Consider the following 16,308-nt stretch of genomic DNA (forward strand, 5'->3'; position numbering starts at 1 on the left):
GCGCGGGACGGGCTGGTCCCCACGGCGGGGCCACGCTGCCCACGCCTGCCCGCGGCGGAGGGGCACCGCTGCGGGCTGGAGCCCTCCGACCCCCCGGCACCGCCCCGCCGCCTCTCCCCAGCCCCGCGGCGGGGCCGCGGGGGCGGGCGGGGGCCGTGCCTGCCGCGGCGGGCCGGGGCGGAGGCGGCCCCAGCGCGGCGGGAGGCCGCTCCCTCCCTCCCTCCCTGCCTCCCTGCCTCCCGCAGCCAGTCTGGGCGGAGAGGCGGCACTCGAGGGCTCCGCGCGGCGCCGGCGGAGCGGTAGCCGCCGCCAGCAGCCGGGCGGGCAGCGAGGCACATGGCATGTCTGATGGCGGCTTTCTCCCTGGGCAGCGCTTTGGTAAGGCGCGCCCTGCCCTCCCTGCCTCCCTCCGCGGGGCCGCGGCGAGGGGATGGCTGGGGGGGCTGCGCGGCCGGGGCGGGCGAGGTGCGGGGCTGGGGGGGCACGGAGCGAAGGCTCCGCGGGGCGCCTCGCCGCTCTCCCTGAGGGGAAACTGGGGCCGGGCGGCGGGCCCGGGGCTGCGTCCCGCCGGGGGGTGCCGGGTAGCGGGTGCGAGGCGGCCGCCGATGGGCGGCGGGGGTGTGTGAGGGGACGGCGGCGCATGGCGGGGCTTGACCGCTGGTTACCTCTGGGCTGTAGCTAAGGCCGGGGGATTAGCGGCTGCTCCGAGCATGCTCCCTGCGCCGCTGCGCCCCGTCGTTTTCAAAACAGATTTGCGGAGGGACCGTAACCTTTGCATAACACCCGGGGCGAGCGGCACACGGGCGGGAGCCGGGGGGGGGGACACGCTCAGCGGGGAGGCGTCTGGGGAAGGAGCGGGCAGAGCCTGTGGGACCGTCCTGCCGCTGCGAACGGGCGGGCGTTTGCTGCCGTGCCCGGTGGGCGCCGGGAAGCGGTCCAGCTCCTTACGGGCGAAATAAAACCGTGTGGGAAACAAAGCTGTGTGAAGCCAACTGAGAGGTGAGCGCGGTCTTTGAGAACGTGCGCTCCTCATGTCGGGTGCGCAGGGGGGCTTGAGGTGGGCAGCAGTTTGAAGTGCACGGCTGTGCGTACAGGTCGGTACGTCAGTGGGGAAACGAACGGTTTGTTGGTGTTAGCGGGTATACGAGGGAGTTCAGGTGTGTCTGAGGAGCAGTTGCACAGGGCTGGGGTAAGTCTGCGCCTGTCGTAACGACGGGAGTTGCCCACCTCTTCGCAAGCAGAGATGATCCCGCCACTGGGAGCCGTTTCTGCCACCCCTGGCTCTCGGGGGGGGCGGATCCTCGCCCATAGCAGGTGGTCCCTGGGGGGGGATCCTCGCCCATAGCAGGTGGTCCCTGGAGGAGGCAGGCATGTGACGGAGAGGGCTGGCAGGACTCTGTCACCGTCTGCTGAAAACAGGCATTTCAGTCCACTGGGTGATTGAAATGGTTTGTTTAATGTCCCATGAACAAAAGTCTGTCTGGCTTCATACTCGCAGATGATTAAGTAGGCAGAGACAAGGACTTTGTCCAAAGGATGGTTCTTTTTGAATTGATCTAAACTGGAGAAGCTCTGACCATCCCCTGAATACTCAAGGTGACCTGCTCATTGAGTCTTAGTTTTTGGATATTCCCTCTGACATGTGAAGGTGCTCAGTGGTTCCTCTGAACCAAACAGCTATTAAGTGCCAAAGTAAGCCTTGAAAACATTTGGGAAAGAATATTGTTAGCTCACCTTCTCTTATTTTTTAGGGAAAAGGGAGGTTCCTCTACTTTAATTGTTCAGTTCTAAGATGTTTCACATTACTCTCGTTATGTTCAAATTACATGCCATCACAGTCAACTATTTAAGAAAATGGGAGTAAGTGTTACTGGATACCTGACCTCTGATTAAGTTGAGAGCACAACTAAAATCGCTTTCTTGGGAAAATGTGATAGGCGGAGCTGATTTTTACATCCAGGACTTGGGGCTTGTGCTTGAAGAACGTGAAGACGCTAGCTATGTAGTGGTTATGTAGGACTTTTTTTTTAATGTTTTTCATCAGCATTCATGACAAGTGACTGATCTGAGCAGTACTGCCTTCACAAGATAAATGGGAAGACCACTAACCATGACGGAGAGGGTGAAAATGGCACAGTGAAAAGGAGGCAATGTGACTTCTTAGTCGCTTTGGAGGACAAGTAGGGGGAGACAGTGGCATGACCTACAGCTCTTTATTTGAGGGTGTTCAACACTGATGCCTTGAAAAGTAGTGCAGCACATACGCTTTCTGTGAGATACGTTTGGGGACATGTAGATTGTTGGGCAGATGTGACAGCATGGAAAGCCTAGCACATAAGTCAGCTACAGAAGGCTTTTCCAATACAGATCTGCATTAAAAATATGAATTTTCTAATAGACAACTGTGGAGGTGTTGGGCCCTGCTTATGACATACTCCAAACAACAGATGACAAGGAACAGCCTCTGAGCTGTTGAAAATCCTGTTTAGCTGAAGGAAATTCATGATTGTTTTACTTCTGGCTTTACACTCATCCTCTTCCTATTGGTGCAAGGTGCCCGTGCAGGTGAAAGGAATGCAAAAAGTTCAGATTTTGTGTGCATAATAAAAAAGAAGAGAAAGGCAGGTGGCAGACCATTGTCATGGTCAGGAGAGGAGGGGAAAGAGATTCAGTCCACAAAATGCCATGTGGAATTGTGCTGAGTGGTACGATGGGCAAAGCATAGTAAGAGGTATGGCTGTAAGCATAAAGCATTGACCTTACAGTCTGAATGGTGCAAGTACTGGAGCAGGGTTTAATATGTTTATGTAGCTGATAAGATTTCCATTAGGGATCACTGTCAGGCAAGGAAAGCGTGCAACGATTTTGGGTGGAAAGCGCTGTGCTTTCCTAAGAGACCTCTAGGAAAGAAGTTGTACTGTTCCAGGTTGCAAAGTCTCCAGAACTATTAGTGCAGGAGCAAATAAAGCACAAAATAGTATATTTCAAAATTTGCAGAAATATAGCTTGTGCAATTTCACATTTACGGAAGTATATTCTGATCCAAAGGAATAAGAGCTCTTAGACTTTCTGAGTGGTTGTCTTCTGAAATGTCTGCACAAATAATAGTTCAGCTAGCTCCCTTTCCCCTTCAGCTCTGTCCCAATATGAGCCCTAGAATCAGAGTAACTAGAACAAAATTCTTTGAGTGCATGAGAAAACAAATACAATGGGAACTGAACTTACAAATGTTGTATTAATCTGGTGCAAGAGCTACTCTGTTCTGAAGATACTAATGTGCTGTGTATATTCCCTTTGTGGGTAAACTGGTGCTGAAGGAACTACCCTTTGTGTGCTGCAAGTGCAAGAGCTCTTTTACCTCTTCTGTCAAGACACTGGCAGAACAAACAAAGGATTGTTTTATTTTTTTTTCCCTTTCACCTTTCAGCGCATTACTGTGCTGGATTCTTGTGTTATTTAAATAATAATTCTTCTAAGGCAGAAGGTTTTGAAACGTGTTCCTAAGCAAAAGTCTGTGAACTTTGTCCTTTCTCCAACTTTTTGCCTGTAGAACGGCAGCAATTCTGCTTGTACCATGGCCGAGCCAAAGTCAGTGTGTGTTTCGGTGGATGAAGTGGTCTCAAATGGCACAGATAACCAAGACGTTCGACTGATGAATGGACATTTAAAAAAGGTGGACAATACTCTGACAGAAGCTCATCGTTTCTCCTACCTACCCCGCAGACCAGCTGTGAATATTGAGTTTAAAGAACTGTCGTACTCTATCCAAGAAGGGCCATGGTGGAGGAAGAAAGGTAAGGAAAACTTAATGTTTTGGTTAACATACAAACGTTATTGCCCATGTTGGTGGTCATAATAAGTGGAATGAGTCTGTTGTGGACGGCGAAGCAAAGCGAGTAAAGGGAGCGCATTTTCACAGTTGCTGTTTGCTTGGCTTCTTGATATGCTCACTGCCCCCCAGCCAGCACCAGGGAACTTTCCCGGAGCCCGAGGCAGTGGGGTATGGCCCCTTGCACTCCAAGAAACTGTAGATGCAGTAGTTCATACAACTGCTTATTTTTGCCTCCCAATTCTAAAGTGTCTGAAGTAAATATAGTATTGCTGTGCTGCCAAATATCTGTCCTGTGATCTTGCATGTCTGCAATTTATTGTTGACAGTGGGTAGAGCATGCAGTAATTTAAAGATGGGGGTGGGGGGGAAAGAGGATGCTTTTTTTACTTTTGCGATTGGTTGTTGTGTGAAATGGTTATTTTTTCAGTACTCTTTCAGAACAGCAAGCATCTCAGAATTTCAGAAGGCATTTGAAACCAGGATAAAAATTATTCTTGTAAAACGCTGTGTTTGGAAGTAAGAGCTGTAGGAATGTGAGCCTATCCATGTCTCGTGGTGCTCTACGGCGGCTCTCTCTAAGCTTACCATTTCTTTTAACTGATGAAATCACTGGCTATTGCTAGGGCTGCATCCTGAGGTTTAGTCAAGGACCAGGATGCTTTTGCTAGCTACTTTGCTAATAACACACCACAAAGAGTTCACAGCCTACAACACAGGGCACACCAGAATGATACAGCTATCAAATCCATCTCAAGGAAGTGAAGTGTTACCACTTTCCTTTCACAATCCAGTTTCACTTATGGCTGGCTCTGAGACAATTCTTCTAGTGCTGATTGACTGATGGGAGTAAGGAGGGCATATTAGCTCTCTCCTTCATATGCTCTTGGTCTATTCCAGTTGTGAAAGGTGCGTGTAAGGTGGCTCTGTCCTTTTTCATCTGCTTTGCATTTGTTCTTTTTATACCTTCATCTGCTTTGTGTAGCCATGTGTTTCCTAGAGAGTTTTTGTTTTGTGTGTGTGTGTGACTAGTCATCTCTGAAAGGAAAACTAGGTCGTGCAGTAAATTCCTGCTAGCGAAAAGAAGTAAGCCCAAGAGAAAATATTGAAATCTTCAGGAGAATTTCGTGTACTAAATGACATAATTGCTCTTCCTCGAGGAATTCTCTCTTAGTAATGTAAATTGGTATGGTTGTGTGCTTTAGTTCTTTTTAAGAGATAAGCCCCTGCCAATGCGCTGCTCACCTGAGCCATACTTGATACCTGCACTTGCTCTGAATCTGTAAATCCACTGGCTTAAAGGATCCACTTGAAATTGTTTCACAAAGTACATTGCTGCTGTCTGGAAATTGTGTCATTATCACAACACCAAGGCTTTAATAGTCAAAAAACATGTGGTATGAAAAACACTGGATCTATGGCCACGGAAGTGCTACTGTATGTGGACAGCTTGTGCATACAGTTATGCATTTGTTGAAGGATGTGCAAATTTGAGGCTTTAATGGGTTTTTCAACATCAAAACTGTATGTGCACACACCTGCTTTCTTTTAATTCTTTATTATAACTGCATGTAGCCATACTGTGCATAGAACAACTTGGTTTGGCAGCAAGTTTCGCACATGCAAAATTATTTTTTATCTTATCAGAACGAACTCAAACATTGAAGTTTTTTTTTCCCCCAAGAAATGGAACTATGCCAAAGTGTCTCATGTAAGATTTAAAAACTTGAGGTTTTTAACTGGATCTCTTTCTTATTGGCCAAAAATGATCGAGGGATTCTAGACCAAAAACCTTTGTCCACATTTGCTGACATGTCCGAGTGAGTTGGCTTGAACAAAATGGCACATCCTGACGAAATGTCCTGCTGCTGAAAAGGACTGCTTGCAGTATTTAGCTGTAGGGCATAGCTGGCTATGACTGTGTCACTACACTTAGATTTGAAAGAGGAGATGAAACTGTTCTGGCTATCTGTGAGGAGGAGTTCATATTCTCCCCTCCTCACCTGGTCTTGCACCATATGTCTTTCCTCGGACCACTAAGGACAGCCTCTGAGTGGCTGTGAGGCATGCTGTCTGCCAGCGGGTCTTGGCACTCTTCTGCTAGCCAAGGATCTAAAAAAAGACTTGGGGGGGTTTACAGTCGATGCCAAGCTGAATGTGAGCCAAAGTGTACTCTTCACTGCAAGTAAGGTAAACCACATAATAAGCTACCTTTGGAGGACCTGGCCAGATGGAGGCAAGTTGTTATCCTTCTCAACATCAGTGAGAGCACAACTGGAATACTGTGTCCAGTTTTGGGCCCTCCAGGTCAACAGAGATATTGGGAAGCTGGAAGGGGTCTGTCAGAGGGGTAAAAAATTGGTCAGGGGACCTACGAAGAGAGGCTGGGCTTGTTCAGTCTAGTGAAGGGGAAGCTGGGGGATGATCTCATTCTGGCATACAACTACCTAGAAGGCAGTTATAAAGACAGTGGAGCCAAAGTCCTGTCAGTAGTGCCAGCTGATATACAAGAGCTAATGGCCCCATACTGCAGTTTGGGTGGCTTATGGTGGACGTTAGCAAATATCCGTTCACCAGGAGGTTGGTGCAGCACTGGGACAGGTCACCCAGAGATGGTGTGGTTTCTCCATGCCAGGGGGTGTAGAAAATTTGGCTGGGCAGAGCCACAGCTGACCTAATCTTGTGTTGGTGATGGTCTTGCTTTGAGCAGAAGGCTGGACTAGGCAACATCCAAAGGCCCCTTCCAAGCAACACTTCTGTGATTTCAGTGAATCGCTAGCCAGACTATAGAAACCTTCAATAAACAAACTTTCCTCCCAGCCATGTTCCCTACTCCAGGGACTGACCCAATGTATTGGTTTCAATAGAAAAAGTTTTCCATTAGAGAAATAGAAAACTCAGTTGTCTAAATTGTCTCAAATGAATGTCTCAATTGAAATTGTCTCAAATGAACTGTCAGATTTCTTGAATTGTTTTAGTGGTTCTGCAATAGAATTGTTTGTGTGCAATTTGGGATATCTCTCTTTAAAACTGGTGGGCTCGTAGATGAATGCATTACACGTAAAACTATTCTGAATGCCTCTTACTGGTTTCTCCTCCGGTGGGAAACTGGGACTTCGCAATGGGTTTTAATCTGTCTCTGCTCAACAAAAGGGCAATATTGTGCCTTGAAACACTGGTGGATGTTTTAGCTCTACGCTTCTTGGAGGTTCCCTGTGCTAAAAGGATCTGTCATTGCCATGATGTGAAATTTTTAAATTCACTTTTTTATGAGAGGAGTAGCAGAAAACACATTCCTAAAGGTACAAAGTCCAGTGTAGGAAACGCAACTGATTTTTAAAAAACAGTAAACCTGTATGCACAAGCTGAAAAAAAAAAATAAAATGGGAGAGGTCTGTCAGTTCACTTTGTTCTTGGGTGCTGGTCATGGCAATAAGTGATAAGGGATGCTGTTATGAAAATGTGCCTTTTAAATTAATGGTGTTTCTATTCTGAAATGGAGCTTGGCAAAAAATTCTGCTTTTTCTACATCTTTCTCCATGACTGTAATGAATTAGTTAAAACCTTTCATGAGTGTTGGATCACAAAGGGAGAAGTATAGTTTCCTTGCAAAGACAATTTGTGCCAGCATGTTGAAGAGGAAGTCAACTAAAGAGCAACAACAAAAAAATGTACTCCCTTCAGTAAAAATGGTTTTGCAAAGTAATGTTAAGGTTAGGCTCTAAATGAACAAAAGGAGGAATAATTAGTAATGCTGCCATTGTGTTCTGTACTTAGCAGTATTGTTCAGACAATGAAACTCATGGTATGTAACATCATTTACATTTTATTAAAAGCACAAAGAAATGTGAATTTGCATTGCTTGTCAACAACAAAGCAGCTAAATAAGCCATCGTAGACTTCAAATTAGAATTTTTCATTGATTTGTGTCTCAGCCTTAAAATGCCTAATTTATCTATTAAATCTCATTTTCTCTTTAAAAGTAAGGAAGGGCATTTTAATTCTCAGATTTATATGATAAATGCTGTTCTATTCTTTTTAATGAGGTTTTATCGAATTCATAGCAAAGATTGGTATGACTCTGGTCCTGATTCATTCATGGTGTAATTCCTCTTGAAGTCAGTGGTATTAACAGGGAAGGAATCTGGTAGGTGAGTCCTTGATCAAAGAAGCTGTATCTGACCCATTCCGTTCAGTAGGAGTTCTTACCAATATGGGAATTTGGAAAAGGTTGCAGAGGTAAAAGTTTCAAAAGGTCTCCAATGACTTTGGCATTTTTCCCATAAAGCTTTTAGGGAATTAGTCGACTGGTAGAATCAACTATTTCTTTAATTTTGAAGGGAAGAGATTCGTAAGTGATTAAATGCAGATCTTGTGAGGGTAAGTATCTTCCAGAATCAAAAACGTGCCTTGATCTTTGAATCCTGCCTTTGTTCAAGCGTGTGCCAGGGGTCTCCCGTAGTCAGCAAGGTTCCAGGTTTGTGTAAGAGAGCTGCAGGACTGCTGGAGCAGAGACAGCGTGTTGTAAGATTAAGATGAGCTGTCAAAGCCAGAAAAAGGAAACTTCAGCACGCAAAGAAATAATAGGGCTGTTTAGTCCAAGAATGCCTTCTCCTTTCTTTTAGGAAGAGGGAGCCGGCTGGCGTGGAGGGGAAGAAAAAGAGGAGAGTCCTCCATTAGATCCAGTATGGGCTTCTTAAATGAGAAAGAGCAAGATCCACAGAGCTTCAGAACAAACCGTGTCCAAAATTTCAGTGTCTTGTCACAAAGCTATTTATCTAATGGTTGAGAAAGAGATCTGAAAGTGGATCTTATCTTGGCTTCTGAACTGTCTGTTTAAACTGCAGTTTGAAATGCAAACCACAGAAACATATATTGGTTTTACCAGTTTATAGAAAAATTAGAGACGCGTAGTTTTTAATTCTAGGACTGCCTGAAAACTGTTTGCAAGAGGATTTTGGCGAAAAGTCAGTGCCTTAGCTTTCTGCCATTTTTGTTAAAAGTGCCATAAAGTAATCTGAATAGAATGAGTGGTTTGAGGATAAAATTATGGATAGTCCTAAATATGAAGAGGGTGTGAAAAGTACTTTGGAGCCTTCTGTTGTGGTCAAATTCATTCAGCTTCACTTTGAAAAGATACATACATTCTATATCCACGCCAAAGGACATTTGTCCTATTATTTCTAGGTGTTTTTGTTACAATGTAGGATGGAAATGGAAATACTGTTCATACATAACTTGAGTGCATCCAGGAAGAAAGTAGTAATAAATTGGCTTTCAAAACTCCACAACAACTCAGGGATTACTTTTTTTTTTTCTCCTACTTGTCAGTATTCATGGTTAATTAGGCAACATTTTAGTTGGAAATTTCTCCGTTGTTATTTTTAGGACCGTAATGACTCATTTGTGCTGCGTTCAAGTGTAAGTTCTGGTAGGATTTGGTCTTTAGTAACCTCCAAGGGATCGGGCTCCAGCCGGTCAAAATGCGGCCGGGTATTTTTATAGAGCGGTTTAGTAGCAATACAGAAATTCATGCTCAGCAGAAAATGTGATATTTCTGTTATTTTGGGTTTGTTCTAATGGCTCAGACCCTGTGGAAACAATCAGCCAGAGAGGTGCTGTCTTTTCTCACAAGGTTGCCGCTTCATAGCTTTGAGATTCAGCACATTAAACGGCAGGAGTGGAAGCAGGGGAATGAAGGACCATGCTTACTGTGGATGGCTGTGTCGCATCCGATGGGGAAACACGGGAGTCTTTGCCAGGTTGCTTGATACTCATGAAACATGAAAAGTGGCTGTCACAGTCCGAGAGTGTCATCAGAACAGCTAGATACCTACATTTCAGCAAAGAGGTCTGTATTTTATGTTAATACTGATGTCTGCATAAGATGGAAGTTTAATCCACTGTCAAATCATCATCAGAGATTTAAACAGGCTGGGTTTCACTGGTTTGCTTCGGTGCTCTGTTACGAATTAGGTCTGGTACTGTGCTTGGACAGACCTGTTTCTTTGTATTTAGTTAGGCTTTTTCTGCTGCATCCTTTCTGAGACTTCATTTAAAAGATTTCAGCCCCCCCCCCCCCCGAGATATCTGAAGACCCAAATGAAGAAGGGGAGGGGGGGCGAGGAGGGGAGGATTTGCCCTAAATTATTTGCTAATCCTTGCTGGAGGAGTCGGAAAAAGCCTGTCCTCATCCCCAGCAGGTGCACTGCGGTAGAGGTGCCGCATGCCCGGTCTGGGTCTCGCCCGGCGCGGTTACTGGCGGGCAATGCACTGCAGTAACCCGGCGGTGATGCTCTGGCCCCGCCGCCCCGGCCCTGGTTGGCTGCTCCAGGCGCTGTTGCTACGATGGGAGGAAAAGATGCAGAACAGTAAAGAGCAAAACCCACTTTCCGAGAGAGGGTTTGGGTTTGGTTTTTTTGGCTTTTTTTTTTTTTCCGCCTTTCTCTGACAGATGGGCTGTATTGTTTTCGTCCATTTTTGCCTGCTTTGTCTGAGAGCGTGTTCATCTCTGAGAGCAGGATGTATGCAAATTAAGATCCATATGTTAGAAAGAATAAACAAGTTAAGCTGGTTGAAATGAACTGTGATACTAGTAAAAAGCTCTTTAAGCAAATATTTTGTGGAGTCTTTTACAGTGACTTAAAATGTTAGCAAAATTAATGAAAATGAAACGTGATTTTTAGCAGAGGATTTCTAAATGCATGTTTCAACATTGATAAAATCCATGCTGTTTTTCTTTTAACACTTAAGCTGTCTCAAAATAGTAAAAATATACAGAGTATTCGCTGTTACCGGAATAGTTCACAGCATTTTATTAAGTGATATATAACTCTTCCTAGCATCCTCTTGCACGGGTTGTATAAAATAGAGGTTACTGGGGACAAGTCTTGGTCAGCCCCTTTGTCTGATCCTTCTACTGTTTCCCAGCTGAGTATGACCTTACTTCAGCATTACTTCTTTTCCTCCATGCAGAACCCATTGTTCTTGTTGTGGGTTTGGTTTGGGTTTTTTTTTCTTGTACCTGGAGCTTTTTTTGGAAATGTGTCTGAGTTTGACTCAGTGAGTTTTGGTCACTGAGTCTCTGTGTGAGTAGAACATATTTTTCTTCTTTCTCTTTGCTGTATTGCTTATTAAAACTAAGCTTTACAAAGACCTGACTGTTTTTCATTTTAGCTAATGTTTTAATACAATCAATTTTATTAGTTGCTGTTGTGAAAACTTGTGGCTGAGGAAGGAGGTTTTAGAGAGTTACCAATTAAAACATTTCAGAATTTTTATGCCAGGGAAGTGGTAATGGCAGTGGTGATGATCAGTTGTCGGGATTTTGAGCTATGGTCTCCACTGTTTCCATCTCACAGTGAACGTGTGTTGGGGGCTGGCTGTAACTCACCCTGACAGCCCTCCACTACAACTTTCTGTACACTGAGTGGGATTTGATGAAATGCTTTGCTGTCCTCTGCCCGTACGCAGTCATGTCTTGCTCAAGGTGTTGAGGAGGTAGAGACAGCATGCACCATCGTATGGGTGTACTTTTTTCACATTTCACAATTCGGCCCGTAGTCTGAAGATACGTCTGAAGACTGAAGGAAGATGAAGCAAGAGTCATTTTGCAATTGAAGGCTTCAGCCATCAGCCGGTTTGATCAGGGTTCTCCATAACTTGAGTAAAAGGAAAGAGAAATCACAAAAGCAACCAAGAATAGAAACTAGCTCAAGAGTAAAAATGCTGTTAGAGTCCATTTTCACTTGTGTATTTACATGCCATTTTGGAAAGTGCCTTCTGGAAGCCCATGGGGTCTAAACTTACCTGCTTACTAAGGCAGGTCTTTTGTTCTCAGGGGATTTAATGTCTCAAAGTTCAGCTCTGTATTCTCTAAGAAATTAATTGCTTCACACTTCCCTGTAGCATTGTTCTTGTAGGTAAACTGGCTGGCTTTGGGAAGACAGAGTTCAGGGAATGTGATACTACTCAAAATGTGGCAGACCCTCACAAGGAATACTCAACTGCATTATAATTCATAACTGTACCCATTAAACTGGTGGCTACCTTTGTCCTCTGTTAGAAAACAGTATTTGGTCTTACTATTAACATCTCGAGACTTACTCCAAACAACATGCAAGGAGAATCCCAGCAAAATTTACATGATAGTTTAGCACACGGGAATGAACTGATCTGGATTTAAAATTAAAGCATTGCAAACTGAAGGGTGGGTGTTCAGTCTCAAGATGAATGTCCTTGAGGCAAAACTTAAATGCATTAGCCAAAAAGGCCATGCCTTATCCCCAGAACCTCTGTGACTCACGCACTCTTGAGGCGCATAAGGATATATGTCTAACATGAGACTTAGTTTTTGATAAAAATAAGCTGGGAGTTTAGGTCAGCTTGCCATTATACAAAGTCAGAGAAGGTCCACCTGGCCCAGCGTCCCTTCTCTGACAGCAGGTAGAGCTGAATGCTTGGGGAAGAGTTCAAGTGCAGGCAAGCCTGTAGTAGTGTTTCCCTGGGTTCTCGCAGCTTGCAGCTCAGAGGTTTCCTGAACTAGGTGTAGTACCTTTGTGTTTACTAACTCTCAATGGATTTTTCTTTTGTAAAATCATTCACTTGCTCTCTGAACCTAAGCAGGCTTTTGGTGTTCATGCTGTCACCTCACTATGTGCCTCTTTTTTCAAACCATTCAGGAGTGAGGTGAGCAGCACATAGTCCAGTAAAGATTCCCTGAGTCTCGAGGATAAGCTTTCTTCATTGATGACCACTGAGTCCTACTCTTTTGTTTCCTGTTGCTTTATCTGCTTTCTCATTTGCTTGAGAACCGGCCATCTACCTTGTCAGATTCATTTATTTAAGAACTTTAATAAAAGACCTTGTTGAAACATGACATCCATGTAAGATGACAAAATGGCCCTCTTCTTTTAGTTATTAATTCCAAAAGACATCACATGCAATTTATATTACCAAATTTTGTACCAGAGACTTCTGCACAAGACCTGTCTTTTTTTTCTGTCAAAAGCATTGGGACAGTGACAAGCTGAGATGTTAGTGATTCAGATTGCCTGACCACTGTGCTGGCTTTGAACCTAGAAGCTAGCAATTTTTGTTTAACAGCTACAGAGGACAGCAAAACCATCAGCCCTTACTTAGACTGTACCATGTGGAAAATTTAGTTCTCTAGTATGAAGGTAATTTACAAGCACAGCTTTAGTGCCTAGGACTGGCAGAGTCTTCCTCATCAAGCCCAGGACCAAGCTGTAGCAGGCATCTTCTTCTTGATATCAAAACGTATGTTAATTAGGAAATGGAAAGACTGAGGGTCCCCAAATCCATCCAAATGTAGTCACTTTTTCACCAACTTTCAAATACATGAAAAGGATTTACGGTATAATAAAATATATATGGAAGAATTACTGCCCTTTTCAACCAATTCTTTTAACTTGTTCATCCCCAAAACGACATATTAAGTATAATGGAAAAGGGTCACGGCACATACATACAAGGCCAAGCAATTTTGGTTGTTTTCAGTAACTATTTGAGTCTCAATAGCGTCCTACAAGTAGATGTTCTTATACATTTCATTTATTCCTGAAATAATTATCAGGAAGCCTGTTGAAATAGCCCATTGGTGGCGATTCAGATGTTTGAAAATGCCTCCCTTGTCAATTATGTGCTTTAGTGCAGACGTTTGCATTTAATTTGGCCTTTGGATACTTCGTCTCTTAGAAAAGAAGATTTTAGAATGAATATTTGATACAGAATGTAAGTGGTAGTATAAAATACAGAAGGACTAGTGCTGTGTAAGTGTCTCTGGAATGAGGACAAAATAATTCTATCTAGGAAATGGTGTGGCTGGAGACGCATGTTGCAGTATGTCTTGAGTCACACTGCGGCAACCTTTGTAATGGCGTTTCCCAGTTGGACTTTCTTGTTGCTGTTAGGCTTGTATTCTCATTTACAGTTCATTTAGACTTTGCTGATTTCAGGGGGAGAAACAGATGCACTCTGAAGACTTAATTCTCTTCAGAGAGGATAGGGATGAAGCTGTCCAAATTCTTATCAGAAAGAAGAACGTGGAATTACATACTAGTGAAACAGAGTTAACAGCTTGTTTGTTTGTTAGTTTTTTGTTACGTATCCGTTCCAAAGAAAAATAAATGGCAGAGACCTTGGCTTTACAAGGTAATTTACCATCTGCCTCTCATCTGGTATCTACAGCCTACATCTTTTGTGTAAGAATCATATTTCTTGCTGCTTTGCATGTTTAGAATAATAACAAATGTTGTTTATAATTGCAGTACATCTGCTACAGAAGATGGAACATGCAGTGGTCAGGTTCCTGGGTAAATGAGAATGAGACCTCTGCTCTGTCTCTTACTGATCTTCAGAGGGTAGGCTTTTATGCCAGACAAGAGAAGAATGGAATTTCAAATGAATTGATGCACCTAGCTAATATGAAATTTGAAGAAAAAAAAATCTGAAGGTTTTAATACTCTTGTTGAGCGATGGAGTTAAATTCTGCCCTGTTGCATCTGTTTTGTGCTTGTGGAAGCAGTCAAGTGGATGAGGCTGCGCTGACAGAGCATGGCTAGTATACTTTTTTTAGTCATGATCCAGTTATTACCTCAAGTGCTTTGGAGATTAAATGCTCTGATAGCACCAGCGTGACAGGGCTGGAATTGGTAAATGAGTACACAATTAAAAGGAAGGGGATTGAAGGTAAATATTTGCTGTTAGAGGAAGGGCAGTTATTTTTTGGGGGTCAAAAAGCCACGAACTTCAGCAGCTTATTGAATATGAATATTGAGGCTCGACTGTCTAAAATAACTATTTGAAGCTCATAAAGCTGAAGTCTCTGGGTGTCTGTCTGGGACTGAGTTCCTCTTCCTTCTCCATGTGAAGGGGTGAAGGTCATATGCTGCCACAAGAGAAATGTGAGAGTCAGAAAGACAAGGAGAATGCAGAGGGGTGCATCTGTGCACAGCTGGCCATGAAAAGTTACTCTCTTGGGTTTTGGTTTTGACCGTGAGCCTTGGAGAATTACTTGAAGGAGAATTTGCCCCAGAGGAGCAAATGGACAGTAAATAAATATTAAGCGTGCAGCTGCTGGATCAGAGACCTTTCTGAAAACCAGTTGGGTCAGATTTGTTTTGTAATTAGAACTGCGGGTTCTTCACAAGAAGGTTGCAAGAGTTTCTAATTGTGGTGATTGTAAAACAAGACCACTGGCAGTAGCCGAATCTGGTGGGGCTTCAGGACCCGAGGGGATTCCTCCTGCCCCAGCCCCTTTGGTATGTGGCAGCCTCAGTTTTGTATTTATAGGTCCAGTTAGTGACAAGGCAGGGCACATACTCCCAATAGACACATGCGCATGTCCATACATGCAATACACCCAGCCGGCCGTAAGGACCAGCACAAGGACAGAAGTGCCTTTACGGCACCCACCTAAACACAGACGGCACTTGTGCAAACCTGACCGCCACCGATGGCTGGCTGCCGTTCCTCTCCGCTGGCTGCTTGTGGGTTGCACACGCACACAAGGCAGGTCTCTCCACCAGTGGGTTTTGGACACTCTGTCAATCCATTCACTGGCCCAGACTTTGGTCTCCTCCAGTTGTTGGTACCTGGACCTACAACCCCTTGGGTTTGCAACCTCTCACTCCAGCAGCTGGCGCGCAAACTTCTGCTACTCACCGGTGAGTCCATCGTGATATTTGCTAGAGTTCATGCACATGGGCTCACAGTAGAGAGTGCATTCACACAGTAGATAGTTGGGAATAGTGTTTAGCAGGAGTACAGGTTGGAGTGTGGTGATCAGGGGCAGGGCTTGGTCAGACAGGTGTACTGACCAGCTGCCGGTTCACATGTGTCTGGCCCCTTTAATCCCCTTTCCATCTGTTTTCTCAGGCTTGTTCCTCCTCAGTCCTTGATCCATCCCTTTCCCTGCCTTTCGCAATTCCCCTAAACGTCCTGTGGTAAGTATTTCTCACTCTCCGTAATTCCCATAGCCAACCCGTGGCTGGTTTTACACCATCCCAAACTTCTCTTCCACCTGCATGACATGGTAAGTCCTATTCCGCAGCAGGCCATAGCCCCCTCTCGCTTGCATGGCGTTCCAGAGAGAGAGTTTCCCTGTTGACGCATCTTGGTGGGCTTTCCTCCAGGAACAGCGGTCTTGTCCTTTTCCTTTGAGCGTCTTCAGAGTGGCCGATTCAGGGGGCTGCGTTTGCACTGGGTAGGTTAGTAGGGTTGGTCCTCTGAGCCTCAACTTGGTCTCTGTGCTCAGTGTGACTGGCCTTTTATCACAAAACTGAGCAAAGACCATTTTTAGACCACCTTGGCTGATTTGATTTTTCTAAGCTTTCTATTTAAAAATAAATGAAATAACGTGGCTGGCCAGTTGCTTGTTTAAGCCCATGGAAAGTTTCCCTGTAATGTAAATCATGGAAGTGGAACTCACACTGGCACATTTTTACCCTCACATATGA

General features: G+C 44.6%; 1 protein-coding gene across 1 annotated transcript in view; it reads left to right on the forward strand.

Annotated features, from left to right (window-relative positions):
* The first annotated feature begins 224 nt into the window (after positions 1–224).
* The window catches only part of ABCG1 (ATP binding cassette subfamily G member 1), a 62,894-nt gene continuing 46,810 nt past the window's right edge, over positions 225–16,308 (forward strand). Inside the window, exons 1-2 of the mRNA XM_075519154.1 lie at positions 225–378; positions 3,551–3,794. Coding sequence (XP_075375269.1) covers positions 337–378; positions 3,551–3,794 — 286 coding nt within the window. The 5' untranslated portion in view covers positions 225–336. The remainder of the gene's footprint in view (positions 379–3,550; positions 3,795–16,308) is intronic.

The sequence above is a fragment of the Mycteria americana genome, chromosome 1 (genome assembly GCF_035582795.1).
Source record: "Mycteria americana isolate JAX WOST 10 ecotype Jacksonville Zoo and Gardens chromosome 1, USCA_MyAme_1.0, whole genome shotgun sequence".
NCBI lineage: Eukaryota > Metazoa > Chordata > Aves > Ciconiiformes > Ciconiidae > Mycteria > Mycteria americana.